The sequence below is a fragment of the Chiloscyllium punctatum genome, chromosome 27 (assembly GCF_047496795.1).
Source record: "Chiloscyllium punctatum isolate Juve2018m chromosome 27, sChiPun1.3, whole genome shotgun sequence".
NCBI classification, from domain to species: domain Eukaryota; kingdom Metazoa; phylum Chordata; class Chondrichthyes; order Orectolobiformes; family Hemiscylliidae; genus Chiloscyllium; species Chiloscyllium punctatum.
The window spans coordinates 49,287,697-49,305,772 of NC_092765.1; the positions used below are offsets into that span (position 1 = coordinate 49,287,697).

Sequence of the window (18,076 nt, forward strand, 5' to 3'; positions counted from 1 at the left end):
TAGAGAAGAACTGTTAAAGTGTTGAGAATTATGAAGATTTATTTCATTTTTATTCCAACATTGGATGTGGGGGCTTCAGTCCTGGCCAGAACTTATTTCCATCCCTAACTGCCTTTAAGATAGTAGTGGTGACCTGCTGCAGTACATTGTAGTGTAGATACATGGATGGGAGAGAACAAAGTAAAGGAACGTTGGCCCTGAGTTTTGCTGAGAATGACTGACTCAGAACCCTTTCACAATGGCACACAAGACCAGATTCTGGTATTTCCACTACAATTCCCATTTTCAGGAATTTTCACTAGCATTGCTTATGAATTTGGGGAGGTTGATATCGGCGATAGATCCTGGCCTCCTCACAACCCTTGATGTGGATTGATATTGTTCGGAGTTTAGAGAAATGAGAGTCTAATCAAATTGAAACATAAAGATCTTGAACAGCCTGACAGGTTACATACAGAGAGCTTGTTTTCCCCGGCTGAGGAATCTGGAACATATGTGAGGGACTAACCTTTTTTTTAAAATGTTAGAGAGATGAAGAGTTAATGCAGAGATGAAGAGAAATTTTTGCTCAAAGGGATGGTGGCTCCGTGGTTAGCACTGCTGCCTCACAGTCCCAGGGACATGAGTTCAGATTAGATTACATACAGTGTGGAAACAGGCCCTTCGGCCCAACAAGTCCACACCGCCCCGCCGAAGCGCAACCCACCCATACCCTTAACCTACACTACGGGCAATTTAGGATGGCCAATTCACCTGACCTGCACATCTTTGGACTGTGGGAGGAAACCGGAGCACCCGGAGGAAACCCACGCAGAGAACGTGCAAACTCCACACAGTCAGTCGCCTGAGGCGGGAATTGAACCCGGGTCTCTGGCGCTGTGAGGCAGCAGTGCTAACCACTGTGCCACCGTGCCGCCCACAATTCCAACCTCGGACAACTGTCTGTGTACAGTTTGTACATTCTCCTCATGTCTGTATGGGTTTCCTTTGGGTGCTCTGGTATCCTCTCACAATCCAAATTTGTGCAGGTGAGGTGAATTGGCCATGCTAAATTGCCCATAGTGTTCAGGGATGTGTAGGTTAGGTGCATTAGTCAGGAGTAAATATAGTGTAGGCGAATAGGTCTGGGTGGGTTGCTCTTCGGAGGGTCACTGTGGACTTGTTGGGCCAAAGGGCCTGTTTCCACACTGTAGGGATTCTATGATCTTTGGAATTCTACCCCAGAGGCTGTGAATTCTCTCTATTTCTTGTGGGATGAAGCTGTCGCCTTTTGGCACTAGCATGTATTGCCCACTTCTAATTGCCCAAAGAGCGGTTTTAGAATCAACCACGTTGCTGCAGGTCTGGAGACACATGTAAGCCAGGCTAGATAAGGATGGTAAATTACCTTTGCTAAAGGACGTTAGTGAACTAGGTCAGATTTGACCATCTTGAATTCAGACTTCACCATTCACCATTGTAGGATTTGAACCTGTGTCGTATGCTCCATCAGTGAATACAGAATAACTTTGATTATCCAACTGAGATGGGCAGGGAGTATTTTGTTTGGATAACTGATTGTTCAGATAACGGATAACGTTTTTATGGTACTTTGAGATCTTGAACAAGATCATCTGAAATTCGACGTTCAGACAATCGAGGTGGTTCTGTATATTTAAGATTTACAGAGACAGACATTAGGGATGAGTACATGAAGGTGAAGCCTAAGTTCAGCCATGATCGTATGAAGCAGGCTTGTTGGGCCAAATAACCTACTCCAGCTCCTGTTTCTAAGGTTAAGAAAAAGGCAGTATGATTAATCTGTGTGTCTATCAGTTTGGAAGGCTACTCAGCTGTGAACTGCAAGGCTGGTTCCATTCTCAAATCTGTACTTTCCAGCTGGGCAAAAATCAGGAGCTGGAACTCTGACTGATTTTATCTCAGAACACTGTGACTAGTTCGAGTGATAACTGCTTCTGTCCTGCTTGAAAATGTGCATTCTGTATGATATAGTTTGATGTTGGCCCTTTTGATTCTGCAGCGCTTCCCATTATCATGGTCCAATTTCTGATTATACATGGGTATGCAATTTGTTCAGAGATCCTATTCACATATTGTTCTGGTGCTAGCTACTAAGAGGTGAATAACAGTGGCACAGGATAACTGAGGGAGTACCATACCCACTTGGAGCTGTCTTGCAGCTGAGATCTCACAAAGGTTTTCTGAATGTGTACAATGTCAGTGGTAAAGCAAGCAGTTTTGATTTTGCAATGATTTGCCCTAACATCTTTTTAATTTTTATGTTTTCCCTCCAGCATGAAGGCTGTGTTGAGGTAAGTAGCAACACAATCATTCTCCTGTTTTCATGACTCTCAATAATCCTTAATTGATATTTTAGGGTCTTGGAAGTGACATGTTCAGATATCATCATATTATTTAGTGATGCTTAGGCACCAGGCATAGTCACCAAAACAAAAAAAACGAAGAACTGAGGATGCTGAAAATCAGAAACAGAAACACAAATTGCTGGAAAAACGCAGCAGATCTGATAACATCTGTGGAGCAAAAGCACAGTTAACATTCCAGGTCTTCAGAACTCATGGTAGCTGAGAAAAGATTGGTATATATGCGGAAGATGGAATGGGAGAAGAGGGAAGGAGTAAGCAATAGTGAAGATTGAGCCCAAAGGAAGAGAAACAGTTGGACAGACAAAAGACTGGATAAAGTTCAGCCTGGAAGAATGAATAGCTGTTAATTGGGACCATTAGAGGCTGATAATGGGTAGTGTGTGGAAACAGCCCATGTGATGACAAGACCTGCTTTGTGGGCTTTAGGTAAGGACATGAAAGTCACCAGTTTTCCTAAGGCCCACTATGCTGAATCGCAGTGGTCAGGTAACTTTATAGAGCTTTACAAAGTTATGAGGGGCATGGATAGGAAAAATAGCCAAGGTCTTTTTCCTGGGATGGGGAGTCCAGAACTCCCCATAGGTTTAGGCATAGGTTTAGGGTGGGAGGGGAAAGATTTAAAAGGGGCCTAAGGGGCAACGTTTTCACACAGAGGGTGGTGTGTGTATGGAATGAGTTACCAGAGGAAGTGGTGGAGGCTGATGCAATTACAATATTTAAAAGGCATCTGGATGGGTATCTGAATAGGAAGGCTTCAGAGGGATATGGGCCAAATGCTGGCAAATGGGACTAGATTAATTTAAAATATCTGGTTGTTATGGACAAGTTGGACCAAAGGGTTTGGTTCTATACTGTGCATCTCTCTGACTCTAAGTGCCTTCCCATTTAGATGTTGTACAGTGCTAGTGTATTGAAAGGGTTTTAGCCTGTGGCATTCCATATGCTGGAAGTAACAGTAGGTATGATACTTGGATTAAGTAGCCTTGCATTTAGAGAAGCATAGAGTCCAACAGCACGGAGACATTGGCCCAAACTGGTCCATGAAAACCAAAATGTCTGTCCACACTAACCCTGTTTCCCTGCACATGGCCCACATCCTTCTAAACCTTTCCTATCCATGTGTTTGTCCAAATAACTTTTAAATGTTATTAATGAACCTGCCTCAACTGTTTTTGCTGGCAGCTTCATATGTGTACATTTGATCTGTACACTTTACTGGGTGTATAAATGACAAAACATATTGAGAACCCAGGAATCAATCTAAGGTTTAACAGCAGCACAAAGAGCTCTGATTATTCCTGATTTAAGCACTCTATTGTGAAGTTTCTAATGACCTGATGCAATATGTACGAATTGTTAAGAGAGCACTATCTCACAGATACAGGGAAATTTTTATTCATCAAAATTAAAATATTTTGGTTTTATATTTTGTTGTGGTATCTGGATGATAGTGGAGTTCCTGCCACTTTCACAGTCCTATGACCAATGTCAGCTATAATTCTAACCCCTGCACCTCTGCTGCCTTGTCTTGTCTCCTTCCACCCTCACCTTCTGCAACAATCCTGAGAGCCACTGCTGTAACCTGAAATTCAGTGGGTGCACAGGAGTCTCTGGAGGTGTGATTGGTGCTCTTTTCTTGCCAATCTTGAGTAAATTATGAAGCACTCACAAGGCCAGCTGTGGTGCTCCTGGTTTGGGTACAGGTTGTGACTTCATCACTGCCTTCATGCTTGAAACCAATTACCCCTCCCCTCTTATTTGTATCCCATAAAATTTCACCAATGGACAACTCTGCTGATCCTTTCTCCTTTACTTTCAGTGTCCACAAGGGCAGAAAGGAGAGAAGGGGGAGCCGGTGAGTATTATCCTTCTTCACTGTTGGCAAGTCAAAGCTACTGAATCTGTAAAATGAACCATACTCTCATCCCTGCTGGATTTCTGTTTTCTGTGTCTATGCTGCTGCATTTTCTCAGTGTCTCAGTTCCTCATCTGATTTTTTGATTACTCTCGCCTACATCTGTTACTAGACAGATACACACAATAAGGATACAAAACTGTGCCTGACCTGATTGTATTGACCTCACTTCCCAGTGTGCAATGAGTCATTAAAGCAGAAAAGCCTGGGCTTTAATCTTCAGTCTGCACTGATCCCAGTCTGACTCATGGCTGAGGTTCCTGTGCCAGGAACTAGTTAGTGTTGCATTCAGAGACACTGGACAACTCCTTATCTAGTACACAGTCATACAATGAGATACATGATTATTACTATTAGTTACAATATTATTATAATTAGCTATACTATTAGTAGATACACTACTATTACAGTATGATACCTTATTATTAGCAATATACACTGTTATTGCAGTTCAATATAGTATTATTACAGTTAGATATATTATTAGTTAGATACATTATTATTACAATCAAATACCCTACAATGGCAATTACATCTATTGCAATTACAATTAGATATAGTAGTATGTGTGATAGCTTGTTTCATTTATTATTGGCAAAGCATGATTCTTCAATGCCGAAATCACCCAACCGGATCGTGCTGCACTCCCTCAGATGTTACTGTGCAGCGAGTTAAGAACAACCTGTGAAGTTGACTTCTCCAAGTCCTCTAATGTCATTTGGCTGTGATAACAGCAAAGGTTACTATCTATTTCTAAATAAGCCATGACATTTCTTATTCTTGTTTTCTTTTAGAGTTTATTTCCTGTTGAATGCAGTTTATCTAATGTTTGAACTAATTATCAAACAGAAATGAGAGATTCTGTGGCCGTTCATACCACACTGTTATTTCCTATCAATATTTTTCCCATTCACTCATCACCCCTGTGCTGATTGGCCTTTCATTGCCTCTTAGTCTAACAGTAATTCTATTTTAAACTTATCATCTTTGTTTTCAAACCTTTCCATGGCTTTGGCCCCTCCTTACTTCAGTACCCCCTCTGAGATACCTTCTTTCCACCTGAAGTTTGGCCTCTTGAGCATTCCCAGTTTTAACTAATTTGTATTTGGTGGTTTGGTGGGTTAGGCTTTTAGCTGCTTTGACTGTCGGCTCTGGAATTAACTTCCATAAATTTGCCAATCTCTTTTTATCACCTTCCTCCTTTATGAAACTCCTTAAAACCCATTTTGTTTCTACAATCTTGACCATCTGCCTTAACATCTCTTGTGGCTTGGCATCAAAGCTTTTTGACAGTGCTCTAGTTAAGTACCTTGGGCTACACTTTCACATAGGTTCTATATAGACACAAGCTATTTTAATTGTTTTCTGAGCAACCACTTTGGTGAAAATAATCTTTGATGTTCCTATACTACTCATAGGACAAGAAATTTAAATAGGAGACTTAAATTATTGTGTCTTCATCACTGTTCTGCCTTGGTTAAAAATTAAAATAATGTAAATCATATTAAAATTCTTACAACAATTGCCAGAAACCTCAATCTCAGGTCGTGTCCTCCTATCTCTAGAGCTAGACTCCAACAGAACGAATAGGTAAAAGTGAGGACTGCAGATGCTGCAGACACTCTTCAACAGAATGACTGGTCGCTTGCTTAAGGTGAGGCCTGTTTCCATCGAGCCAGGCCTTTACAAGAACCAGGGCCTTCAGCAAATGAGAGGAATAGAAAAAAGAATAGTATGACATTGCACAAATATATGAACTAAGCCTGTGAATCAGTGCCCAGCTGATTATCTACCACCCCAATAATCCCAGTTTAAACAACTATCCCACTCATAGGCAAGCCCAAACCTCTCTACCTCATGGAGGAAGTGAGGACTGCAGATGCTGAAGATGTCAAAGAGTGCGGTGCTGGAAAAGCACAGCAGTCAGGCAGCATCCCAGGAACAGGAAAGTCGACATTTTGAGCGTGAACTCTTCATCAAAGGGGCTGAGAGATAAATGGGAGGGAGGATGCAGTTGGGAGAAAGGTAGCTGGGAATGCGAAAGGTAGATGAAGGTGGGGGTGAAGGAGATAGATGGGAAGGAAGATGGACAGGTAGAACAGTTCAACAGGGCAGTGCCAAGTTGGAAGGTTGGATCTGGGGTAAGGTGGGGGGAGGGGAGTTGACAAAACTGGTGAAATCCACATTGATCCCACGTGGTTGGAGGGTCCCAAGGCAGAAGATGAGGTGTTCTTCCACCAGGCGTCAGGTGGCTGGAGTTTGGTGGTGGAGGAAGCCCAAGACTTGCATGTCTTTAGGGGAGTGGGAGGGGGATCCCCATTACATATATTTTCCCCAGGCATATATTTTCCCTCCCCGCCCCTATCTGCATTCTGGAGAGAGCATTCCGTCCATGACTCCCTTTTCAGGTCCATGCCCCCCCCCCCCACCAACCTACCCTCCACTGCCGACACCTTCCCCTGCCACCGCAAGAAATGCAAAACCTACTACCATTACCAACCCCCCCCTTCCCCTCACCTCTGTCCAAGGCTCCAAAAGATCCGTCCACATCAGACAGAGATTTACCTGTACTTCCACACACGTCATCTACTTTGTCCGTTGCTCCCAATATGGTCTCCTCTACACTGGGGAGACAGGACATCAACTTGTGGAACATTTCAGAGAACATCTCCAGGACACTCTATAAAACCGCACTGCCCTGTGACTGAACTCCACCGTTGACTCTAGCCACCCAATGCCTCGAAGAAGAACACCTCATCTTCCGCCTTGGGACCCTCCAACCATTTCACCAGTTCCCTCATTTCCCCTCTCCCCACCTTATCCCAGATCCAACCTTCCAATTTGGCACTGTCCTACCTCTCCATCTTCATTGCCACATACTCGCTCCACCCTCCTCTCCAACCTACCACTTTCCTCCCCACCTTCATCTACATATTGCATTCCCAGCCATCTTCATCCCGGCCCCAACCCCCTCCCATTAATTTCTCAGCCCCCTTGGGCCACCCCTTCATTCCTGATGAAGAGCTTATGCATGAAATGTTGACTCTCCTGCTCCTCAGATGCTGCCTGACTGGTTGTGCTTTTCCAGCACCACACTCTTCAACTCTCTCTACCTCATGTACAGCACTGGCCACTTAACTATGGCAGTGCCAAAGATATTCTCAATGCTGAAGACAAAGCAAGATGGCAGATTACCGACTATAAGTCTCTGTGTTGGCTGTCTAACATCCGGTGCCAATGACATCCTGTACTTGAGAACCACAATGCATAGACAGATCAGTCATTTGAAGCTTTGCAATTTTATTGGCTCTCAGCTAACCAGCCTTGGCACTCAGTTCTACACGTGGTTTAAATTATAACTTGGTTTTGGTTTCAGTTTATAATGAATCTCTAATTAGTCACATGGGGTGGCATGACTGACTTTGTTAAGGGAGTTGCTCCAGTTAGTTTATTTTCTTGGCCTGTTCCAGCATATATTTCCTAGATTGTAAATTCAGCACATGCTGGATCAGGCATTGGACAGTTTGTTCAGTCTCACTCAGCTGGAAAGTAGGTCACACATCGTGCTAGCTACCTCCCTGCTCAAACATCTCATTGACATCAGGACTTGCACTATAAATGACTCATACTCATATTTGAGCTCTCAGGTTGGTGCCTAAACCAAATGGATGGGGGTGGCAAGTTTCCCGGGTGAAGTGAACATACAATCACTGTGCTCAAAATGAGAAATGACAGTTTTGTAACATCATCCCATTTTTTCCTGTGAGTTTCTGTCAGTTCCATAAAAGCCGTGAAGGAGGTGCTGTAACACTGTATGGTGACTCCATTAAGTCCAGTGAGAAAAGCAAATAAATAGGGGGAAGGAAGAAGAAAGACAAGGAAGGAGAGAGGAACACAAACTGGTGCAGGGAGAAGGAGAAGAACACAAACTGGAGTAGTGAGGAAGACAGGAACAAAAACTGAAGGAGGAAGAGAGAGCAACACAATCTGGAAGAGGGAGTTAGGTATCCAAACTGAGGCAGGGAGAGAGAGAAAAACACAAACTGGTGGTGGTGGGGGGGGGTCACATAATCACAAAGAGGGAGTGAGGAACACAAACTGAGGAAGGGAGGGAGTGAGAGTAGCATAAATTGGGGAAGAGAGAGAATTAGAGGTATAAACTGGATGACTGCAATGTGATTGCCTTTCTGTGATGTTCTATAATATATACTAGTGTATATGCACATGTGTGTGTTTATATATGTGTAAACGTGCATGTGTGTGTATATTTGTGGACAGCATGTGTGAATGTGTATCTGTATGTATGTGTCTATCCTTTATATGGATATGTATCTATGTATAGCTGTGTAGGTGTGTGTATGCGTCTTTGTATGTGTGTGGGGAGTGATGTTTATATCTTCCTGTCTGTATATGTGTAGATATTCTTGTGAGGCTGCATGTGTGTGAGTCAGTTTGAACCTCTAGGAATACATCAAGTATGAGTTGGCAATAATTTTGGAAATTTCTTGTTGGTTAGGATTTCTGTCATCAAAAATACAATGTCTGTGATTGAAAAGTTCCAGAATAATTTGAATCCATTCTGTTAATAAACAGGGAACTATCGAAGGAGCCTTGGGACCAAGGGTAAGTGATTCTGCAGAAAAATATTCTGCAACCATACATACTGAAAATGAATTCTCTCCTGCCCTGTTCAGTGGAATGTTCACCAAATCATATACTCAACGTATTTCTCGAAATAATGTGGGTGATTGGGAATCCCCTGGTGCAGGAATGAGTTTCAAAAATCACTCATACTGTACCTTTAGGATTTTGTGTCAAATGCAGTTTCTCTGTGTAAAGAAGAACTTTGATTATCCAAAAATCCAATTATCCGAAAATCGGATGATCCGAAGGAGATCTCGAGGTCCCGATGGAAACGTTACATCAAAGATGTGTTTCCAGCAGTGATCGTCTCTTTTGTTTACAGTGATTAAACAGGCACCGACTCCAAATGACTGACCTCCCACCCTCCCCTCTCTCCCCACACTTTCCCTGGAGTTCTACAGAAGGGTGTACACTAACCCCCCACCCCCGTCCCGAGATAATCTATCCAACATTGTCCTGTACAGAGCAGAGGTGTCAAAAGTTGTGTGTGGCTGTGGCCGGCTGCATCGGGGGGTGTTGCACAGGGTTTGGGGGGTGCGGGGCTGGGAGGGTGAGGGGACAGTGTTGTACGGGGCTGGGGGGGGGCAGGGCTGATGGGGCGAGGGGGATGGTGTTGCACAGGGCTGAGGGGGCAGGGCTGAGGGGGCGAGGGGATGGTGTTGCACGGGCCTGGGGGGTGGGGTTGGGGGCGGGGCTGAGGGGGCGAGGGGACAGTGTTGCACTGGGCTGGGGGGCGGGGCTGAGGGGGTGAGAGGATGGTGTTGCACGGGGCTGGAGAGCAGGGCTAAGGGGGCGAGGGGATGGTGTTGCACGGGGCTGGAGGGCAGGGCTAAGGGGGCGAGGGGATGGTGTTGCACGGGGCTGGGGGGCAGGGCTGGGGGGGGCGAGGGGATGGTATTCTGCGGGGCTGAGGGGGCGAGGGGATGGTGTTGCACGGGGCTGGGGGGGCGAGGGGATGGTGTTGCACGGGGCTGGGGAGGCGGGGCTGAGGGGGCGAGGGGATGGTGTTGCACGGGGCTGGGCGGGCAGGGCTGAGGGGGCGAGGGCAGGCATGTTGGACAGGTTCAGGGAGTGGGGTCTCACATGCTGTGTGCTGCTGCAGTCTCATGAACGCGGAACAGACTTTAAAAACTCCGAGGCCCAGAGGGAGGGCATTTTATTGATTAACCGAATAATCGATTATCCGAATGAAATAATGCCCGCCCATCTCGTTCGGATAATTGAGGTCACTGTATAGTTGAAGTAGGAGGAGGGTTATCCTGTGTATGTGAAGTACATACTGCACAATTTTGCCAATTAAAGAGTCTACTCGTATTGCATTAAAACCCTTTCCTGTGAACCTCTTTCTTTTTAACTGTATCTTGTAACTTAAACAAGTTTTTGAATTGTTTGCATTTATTTCTGTCTAAATTGGGAACTGTGGATAAGCAAGCTTGCACAAGTTTGGCTGCCTCTTCACACAGTGTCATCACTGCCATAATCAGGTCTGCCCCGATAACCGACAGCATGAACCCAGAGACCAACATGGGGCAGTACCCAGAGGGTGAGGCTGATCTGGAGACATGTATCTGGGAAAGGACCTGGCAAAGATAGGCATTGGCATCAGAGGACAAGAGCTAACTCCGACCAGATATCCAAGAGGTGATGTCAGAGATATCTGAGGATGTGCCAGGGTAGAACTGAAATGTGTCAGGTTGTTCATCCAGACCTACTGCCTTGTGAATTTGGTGGGAGAGTGCCAGAGGCCCTCACCGATACAGCAGCAGCTTCCAGGGCAATACATGGCATCTCATCGAACCTTACATGGGACATAAAGGATGTGACAAATGGAAACAGTCAGTTGCATTTGTAAACCGTTAAGACTGTGAAATTGGAATGTGACCACAGGAGAATAATGTGCCCATTTCCCAGGAAACAGTCATGATGTATATGCTCAGAGAAACCTTGGCTCAGAATGCTGCATGGATTCTCAGTGATGACAGTTAGCTCCTGCACGCAGGGCTGATGAGGCCAGCGCACCATCCCCAGAGTGAAGCAGAGGAGCACAACAATCAAGCTCACCAGAGCATTGCCAGCCTCACCTCTGACTGGTCAGGAGGAGGCCTGCAATTACTCCCACATCACCTTGCCAAGGGGTTCAGAGAAGCAGCTGTTGGCTGTGCAGACAGATCTTACAAGGGGAATGGGCCCGAGAATGATCAGCACTCCTCAGGTGACGAGGATTTCTCAGATCCAGCTCAGTCTTTGATGAATACCAGGGCCACACTTACATTCCATGTGCAAATTACTCTTAAAATTAGCCAAAGGTTGGTCTGCTTACAGCGATATTTAAAAATTACTTCAAAAAATCAGTGGCGTGGAATGGAACACTTAACCTTAATATTTTTCTTTATTTACCTCTAAATCTAAATGTCTTCTGACAGCAGAGATGATTGCAAAGGATGAAGGTCATGCAAATGTTGTTAAAATGGACTTACTCAGTCTGCGCTTCTCTCCTTAACATGTCATGTGACACCTTCCTTCTTGCATGGTCACACCTCCCTGCTTTGGTTCCCCTGTCATGTGTGTACCAGCTGGAATCATTTGGCAGCAATCAAGGACCTGGGTCAAATCCTGCAGCTGGATCTCAATAAACGATCTAGGTTTATCCTCCAGTGTGCTCTTGAGGGAATGTGGCCCTGTTGGAGACACAGAGCTTCAGATGATGGATTAGACTATTGCCAACCTGCCTGTTTTTCTGGATTTATAAACAGTGGCAGGAAGATAGTGGGATTGGAGTTTTCAGAGATTGGAATACCAAAGCTGCCACCCACTGAATATTAATCCCTTGGGCTGACACGCTCAGATTCTGTATTATTCTTGTGTTGGTGTGTTAGGCCACTGGTGCTGATACCATTCCTAATTGGATGACTTGCTGTGATCAGACGATGGAGGTACTGTGTTATGAATAGTTTAAAGATCCGGTTCTTGTATCCACCCTTTCCTATGAACCCCTTTCTTTTTAACTGTATCTAGTAATTTAAATAAATTTTTAAATTATTTGCATTTATTTCTGTCTAAATTGAGAATGTTCTTTCAGCCTATGAAGTCAGAGAAAGGTCAAAAGGGTGAACCAGGGTTGCAGGGATCAGCTGGTCTGCCCGGAAGAGACGTGAGTATTCCGACTTTTGTGGTTCCATGACAAAACTTGATATAAATTCATTAAAATCCATGTGGGGATATTGGATTCAAGGGAAGGAATAGATTTAGGGAAGATCCAGAGGTTGCAACGAGAAGAGAGTAGGGTTAATGTTCTGGAATTTTGAACTGATCTTCTACCAAACCAACTTGTTTTTTCTTTCCTCTATTCTTGTATGGGATGTAGGCATTATTGGGCAAGACTAATGGCAACTGACTAACCACGGACATCCACGAACTCCCACAGCTACCTGGACTACATCTCCTCCCACCTTCCACTTGTAAAAATGCCATCACTTATTCCCAATTCCCCTGCCTATGCCATATCTGCTCCCAGGAGGACCAATTCCATCACAAAACATCCCAGGTTGCCTACTTCTTCAAGGACCACTATTTCCCCTCCCACGCAGTTGATGATACCTTCCAGTGCATTTCCTCCACATCCCACACCTCTGCCTTCGAACTCCACCCCTCCCAACACAACAAGGAGAAAACCCTCCCCCTCCCTTCCCCCCCCACCCCCCACCAACGCAGTCCTAACCTTCCACCCCACCAACCTCCATATACATCGTGTCATCCTCTGCTACTTCCACTATCTGCAAACAGAACTCACCACTTGGGATATATTTCCCTCCCTACCCCTATCAGCATTCTGGAGAGACTACTCCCTCTGAGACTCCTTTGTCAGATCTACAGCCCCCCCCCCATCAGCCCTCACCCCATTCCTGGTACCTTCCCCTGCCACCAGAGGAAGTACAAAACCTGCACCCACATCTCCCCCTCACTTCCATCCAAGGCCCCAAGGGATCCTTGCACATCCAACAGAAATTTACCTGTACATCCACAAACGTCATCTACTGTATCCGTTGCACCTGATGTGGTCTGTTTTACATTGGGGAGACAGGATGCCAACTTGCAGATTGTTTCAGAGAACATCTCTGGGGCACCTGCAGCAACCAATCCCACTGCCCTGTGGCTGAACACTTCAACTCCACTAAAGGATGTGCAGGTCCTGGGCGGCCTCCATTGCCAAGTCCTAGCCACCCAACGCCTGGTGGAAGAACACCTCATATTCCACCTTGGAACCCTGTATCCCCATGGGATTAATGTGGATTTCACCAGTTTCCTCATTTCCCCTGCCCCCACCTTATCCCAATCCTAAGCCTCCAACTCAACACTGCCCTCCTGACCAGTCCATTGTCTTTCCCATCTATCCGCTCCACCCTCCTCTCCGATTTATCACCTTCTCCCTCAACTTCATCTAACTATTGCATTCTCAGCTACCTTCCCCACCCCCCCTCATTTATCTCTTAGCCTCCCAGCCCATGCACCTCATTCCTGATGAAGGGCTTATGCCCAAAACATTGATTTTCCTGCTTCTCGGATTCTCCCTGATCCGCTGTGCTTTTCCAGTGCCACACTCTCGATCACTGGTCAAGACTAGTGTTCGATGCATATTCCTAACCACCCTTGAACTGTTTGGCCCTCTAGCCCATTTTAAAGAGCAGATGCCAGTCAATCCCTTTACTATGGATCTGGAGTCACATTTGGCCAGAGCAGGAAGGGAAGGCACTTTTCCAACACTAAAGGACATTTACAGGCTCAAGGAATTTTTACAATGATTGACAATAGTTACATCATAAAACTCCCGTTTTAAAGTCCAGATTTTATTCAAATTTCATCAGTTGCCATTGTTGGGATTTAAACTCATGCCCCCAAAACACTAGGGTTCTAGATTACATATTCTAGATTCCATTTAAAATATGTAAATACTTACATATTAATCAATTCAAACCAAACCTGCATCCACATTCTAAGTAATTAAAGACTTAACAGCAATTTAGGTTTGTTCAATACACTGCATCAGTTGTACGACATTTTGATGTTTTATTATAAATTCTGTGTCACATGATCCTACTCCACTAGCTACCTGATGAAGGAGCAAGTTTCTTCCAATTAAACCTGTTGGACTATAACCTGGTGTTGTGTGATTTTTAACTTAGTCCACCCCAGTCCAACACCAGCTCCTCCATATGCTGGGGCAAAGCAGCAGTCGCTAAGTGGTTTGCACTGCAGCCTCACAGAAACAGGGATCTGGGTTTGAAGCTTGCCTCGGGCGACTGTCTGTGTGGAGTTTGCACATTCTCCCCGTGTCTGTGTGGGTTTCCTCCCACAATCCAAAGATGTGCCTGTCAAGTGAATTGGCCATGCTAAATTAGGTGCATTAGTCAGGGGTACATATAGTGGGATGGGTTACTCTTCAAAGGGTTGGTGTGGACTTGTTGGGCCAAATGGCCTGTTTCCACACTGTAGGGAATCTAATCTAATGTAGGATTCATGATTTGGAGATGCCAGTGTTGGGCTGGGATGTACAAAGTTAAAAATCACACAACACCAGGCAATCACCTGATGAAGGAGCGTCGCTCCGAAAGCTAGTGTGCTTCCAATTAAACCTGTTGGACTATAACCTGGTGTTGTGTGATTTTTAACTAATGTAGGATATTTGTCAACCTTTTGGATTTTATCAATTTTGTAAAATTCAGACTGAACAAATGGCATGGTAAGATTTAAGATCTGGGATCTTGAAATTAGTTCACATTATTTCTGTTATTTAAGGCTTGAAGTAGCCATGTTAGCAATTTGGTGGGTGACATGCACAAATTGATTCCACTTTGGAAGTCTTTGGCCCATTGTATTTGGGACTGTCAACATCCAGAGTGGGAAATGAAACAGGCACTGAACACTGAGCATCACTTATACATTATTGTATAATGGCTCTGAATGGTAGAAGTGTGAATTGCTGTTAAAGCAGAATTCAGGGGAGTATTACAAGGAAATTACTGAGCATGTGAGAAAGAAGAAAATTGAAGGAAATGGGGCGTAAGCAGGAGATTTGAATTTGACTGGATGGGACAGTGAAGAGTATGGGTAGTGAGGAAGAGAGGGGGGATTAGCCTGGAAGAGCTCAGATGGGGAAAATCACAGGAAGGATTTGATGGGCTGAATGGACTGATCCTGTGCTGGGACTTATGATTGTAGAGAAAGAGAATTTGAGTGAGCCAGTGAACAGTCAGAGCCCAGTGGGACTGTTCCACTAAAAATTGGATTCCTGAAGAGTTTTCTGTCCTTGAGACAGAATGATTCACTGCTCCAATCCCCTTCCTATTTGACACTCTGCATGCAGCACTGAATGCAGGGAAATGGGAGTTGTAGTCACAGAATCAGATTTAGCTTGTGTTGAAAGTGATTCTGTTCTTAATCACCATTTATTCTGTTCTTAATCACCATTTTAATTATGTTTTCAGGGAAAACCAGGAGAGTTGTGTGTGGCTGGACCAAAAGGTGCAAAGGTTTGTCAGTAATCTGAAACTGTTTTTAAGTGTTGCTGGGAGTGTGAGGCTGCAGCTATCTGAGGGCATTGGAATCATATCATACTGAAATTTGGAACCTGACTTTTAACCTTTCAGACTTTTGACTCAATAGAAATAAAATGTTTGGATTAGTTTCTTAAATTCAAATGAGTGAGTAATGAAAAAATACTGGAGGGAGGACTTTAAATTTGAAGGAGACTGTAGGAGGCTACCCTCTCTCTCATTAGCGAGCTATCAAATGGTAAGCAATGGTAAATGGTATTAAAGTATTAAATGGTAAGCAATGTTTCTTTATATTCATTCTGGGCATCACTGGCTGAACCAGCATTTATTGCCTGTTCCTCCTTGCCCTTGGGAAGGTGGTGTTGAAGTACCTACTAGGACCACTGCAGTTCATGTGCTTTAGGTAGACTGACAATGCAAGCAGGCTTCTTCATCGTGAATAGTGTTTTGGAGCCATGGTCATCTGGCAAGTGGAGTGTTTTCCATTATATGCCCGACTTGTGCCTTGTCGATGGTGGACAGGCTTTGGAGAGCCAGGTCACTTCTGACAAAATTTCTAGCCTTGTACTTACTTAATAGCCAAGGATAATCTTAGTTTGGAGCAATGCATCAAAATACAGCCAAACAATGAGATACAGGGGACTCTTGTGAAAGATCAATTTTTGATTACTTATATATACTTCATCTAAAGAGTGATCAATTCTTGGAATGGTTTATAGGGGCAGAATGGTAAATGAGATCTGTAACTTAAAAGGCTGTTCACTGCAGTGGTGGGAGTTGGGGCAATAAATTATGTCCCACAGGATATGAGCTAAGTTTGAGCAAACTAGCTCCACCTACACCAATAAAGCTCTTATCTGCTAGTAAGGTTTATGTAGGCACGTTAGTGGCTAAATCTCTCCTTGTGTTGTAGCACAGCAATGTGTCGTTCTAATATTAGCTCCAAAAATGGTTCACTTTAAAGAAGCTGGTCTCACAGGGGACTAACTCCATCAGCCTGTGTCTGCTTTCTGGGTATGCAATCAGAAACTAGTACTGGTGTGTTTGTCCTCTCCCTGTACCAGCTGACAGTTCCTCCACTGCTGGTTTCTTCCCTGAAGGTTGGATGGTCCTGACTGTCAGTGTGAGGGTGAGAGAGGAATGGAAAATGGGAGAGCAACTCTCAAAAAAATGAGGATGCGCAGAACGGAAATGCAAAGAGATGTTCTCACTTTGATAAGTGGGCAAAAGAACTTTAAAATAGAATTTGCCAAACACAGAGATAGATGGTATATGGTTGAAACCATCTGGGCAGATTGTCAATTATGAGAGTGGGGTAGAGGGCAGTAAGTGGAAGTATGTCATTTCAGGAGCAGGTGGACCGTTCCTGGCTCCATGTTGAAATGTGTAGACCACTCTGTTGGCCTTCAGAATCTCCTTTAAGGCCACGGGCGTTTCAGTTATATATTGCCCGGGCTTCGTTGATGCCTGGCTGCCTCAGGGTAAACAAATCATGCAGCTGGGGGTCTCACATCAGTGTTTGGCTCTTACTTTGCAAGTGCACAACTACATTTCAGTGTATCTGTGCCTTTCCTATTACACACTGTGACAGCAGACACAGGGATATGGAGTCACACCTTTGTGAGAGCAGATTCCTAAAAAGATTGAATCATTTCTGGAGCCAGTGCACATCCCAAACGTTGAATGCTTACTTCGGAACAGTTTAGAATATAGAACATAACAGCACAGTTGCAGGCTCTTCAACCCTCGATGTTGCACCAACCTGTGGAACCAATCTGAAGCCGATCTATCCTACACTATTCCAATTTTATCCAGATGTTTATCTAATGACCATTTCAGTGCCCCTAAACTTGGAGAGTCTACTACTGTTGCAGGCAGGGTTTTCCACGCCCCTACTACTCCCTGAGTAAAGACATTTGTCCTATATTTATCACCCCTTACTTTATAGCTATGTCCCCTTGTGCTAGCCATCACCAACCAAGGAAAAAAGCTGTCACTGTCAAGTCTGTCTAACCCTCTGATAATCTAATATCTCTCAATTAAGTCACCTCTCAACCTTCTTCTCTCAGCATCAAGTCCCTCAGCCTTTCCTCATAAGACCTCCCTCCATACTAGGCAACATCCTAGTAAATCTTCTCTGAACCCTTACCAAAGCTACCACATCCTTTCTATAATGCGGTGACCAGAACTGTACGCAATGTACCAAATGCAGCCGCATCAGAATTTTATACAGCTGCAGCATGACTTCGTGGCTCTGAAACTCAATCCCTCTACCAATAAAAGTTAACACACCGTATGCCTTCTTAACAACCTTATCAACCTGGGTGGCAACTTTCAGGGATCTATGTACATGGACACCGAGATCTCTCTGCTCTTCTACACTACCAAGAATCTTACCATTAGCCCATTACTCTGCATTCCTGTTCCTCCTTCCAAAGCGAATCACCTCAAACTTTTCCAGTTTAAACTCCATTTGCCACCTCTCAGCCCAGCTCTGCAGCTTATCTATGTCTGTCTGTAACCTGCAACATCCTTCAGCACTATCCACAACTCCACTGACCTTAGTGTCATCCGCAAAT

The 18,076-nt window shown here is 44.5% G+C and overlaps 1 protein-coding gene across 2 annotated transcripts in view; it reads left to right on the forward strand.

Moving 5' to 3' along the window:
- The window catches only part of col16a1 (collagen, type XVI, alpha 1), a 367,062-nt gene that overhangs the window by 171,553 nt on the left and 177,433 nt on the right, over positions 1 to 18,076 (forward strand). For both annotated transcript variants that reach the window (XM_072548617.1, XM_072548616.1), the window contains exons 12-16: positions 2,295 to 2,312; positions 4,207 to 4,242; positions 8,896 to 8,925; positions 12,026 to 12,097; positions 15,429 to 15,473. In XM_072548617.1, coding sequence (XP_072404718.1) covers positions 2,295 to 2,312; positions 4,207 to 4,242; positions 8,896 to 8,925; positions 12,026 to 12,097; positions 15,429 to 15,473 — 201 coding nt within the window. The remainder of the gene's footprint in view (positions 1 to 2,294; positions 2,313 to 4,206; positions 4,243 to 8,895; positions 8,926 to 12,025; positions 12,098 to 15,428; positions 15,474 to 18,076) is intronic.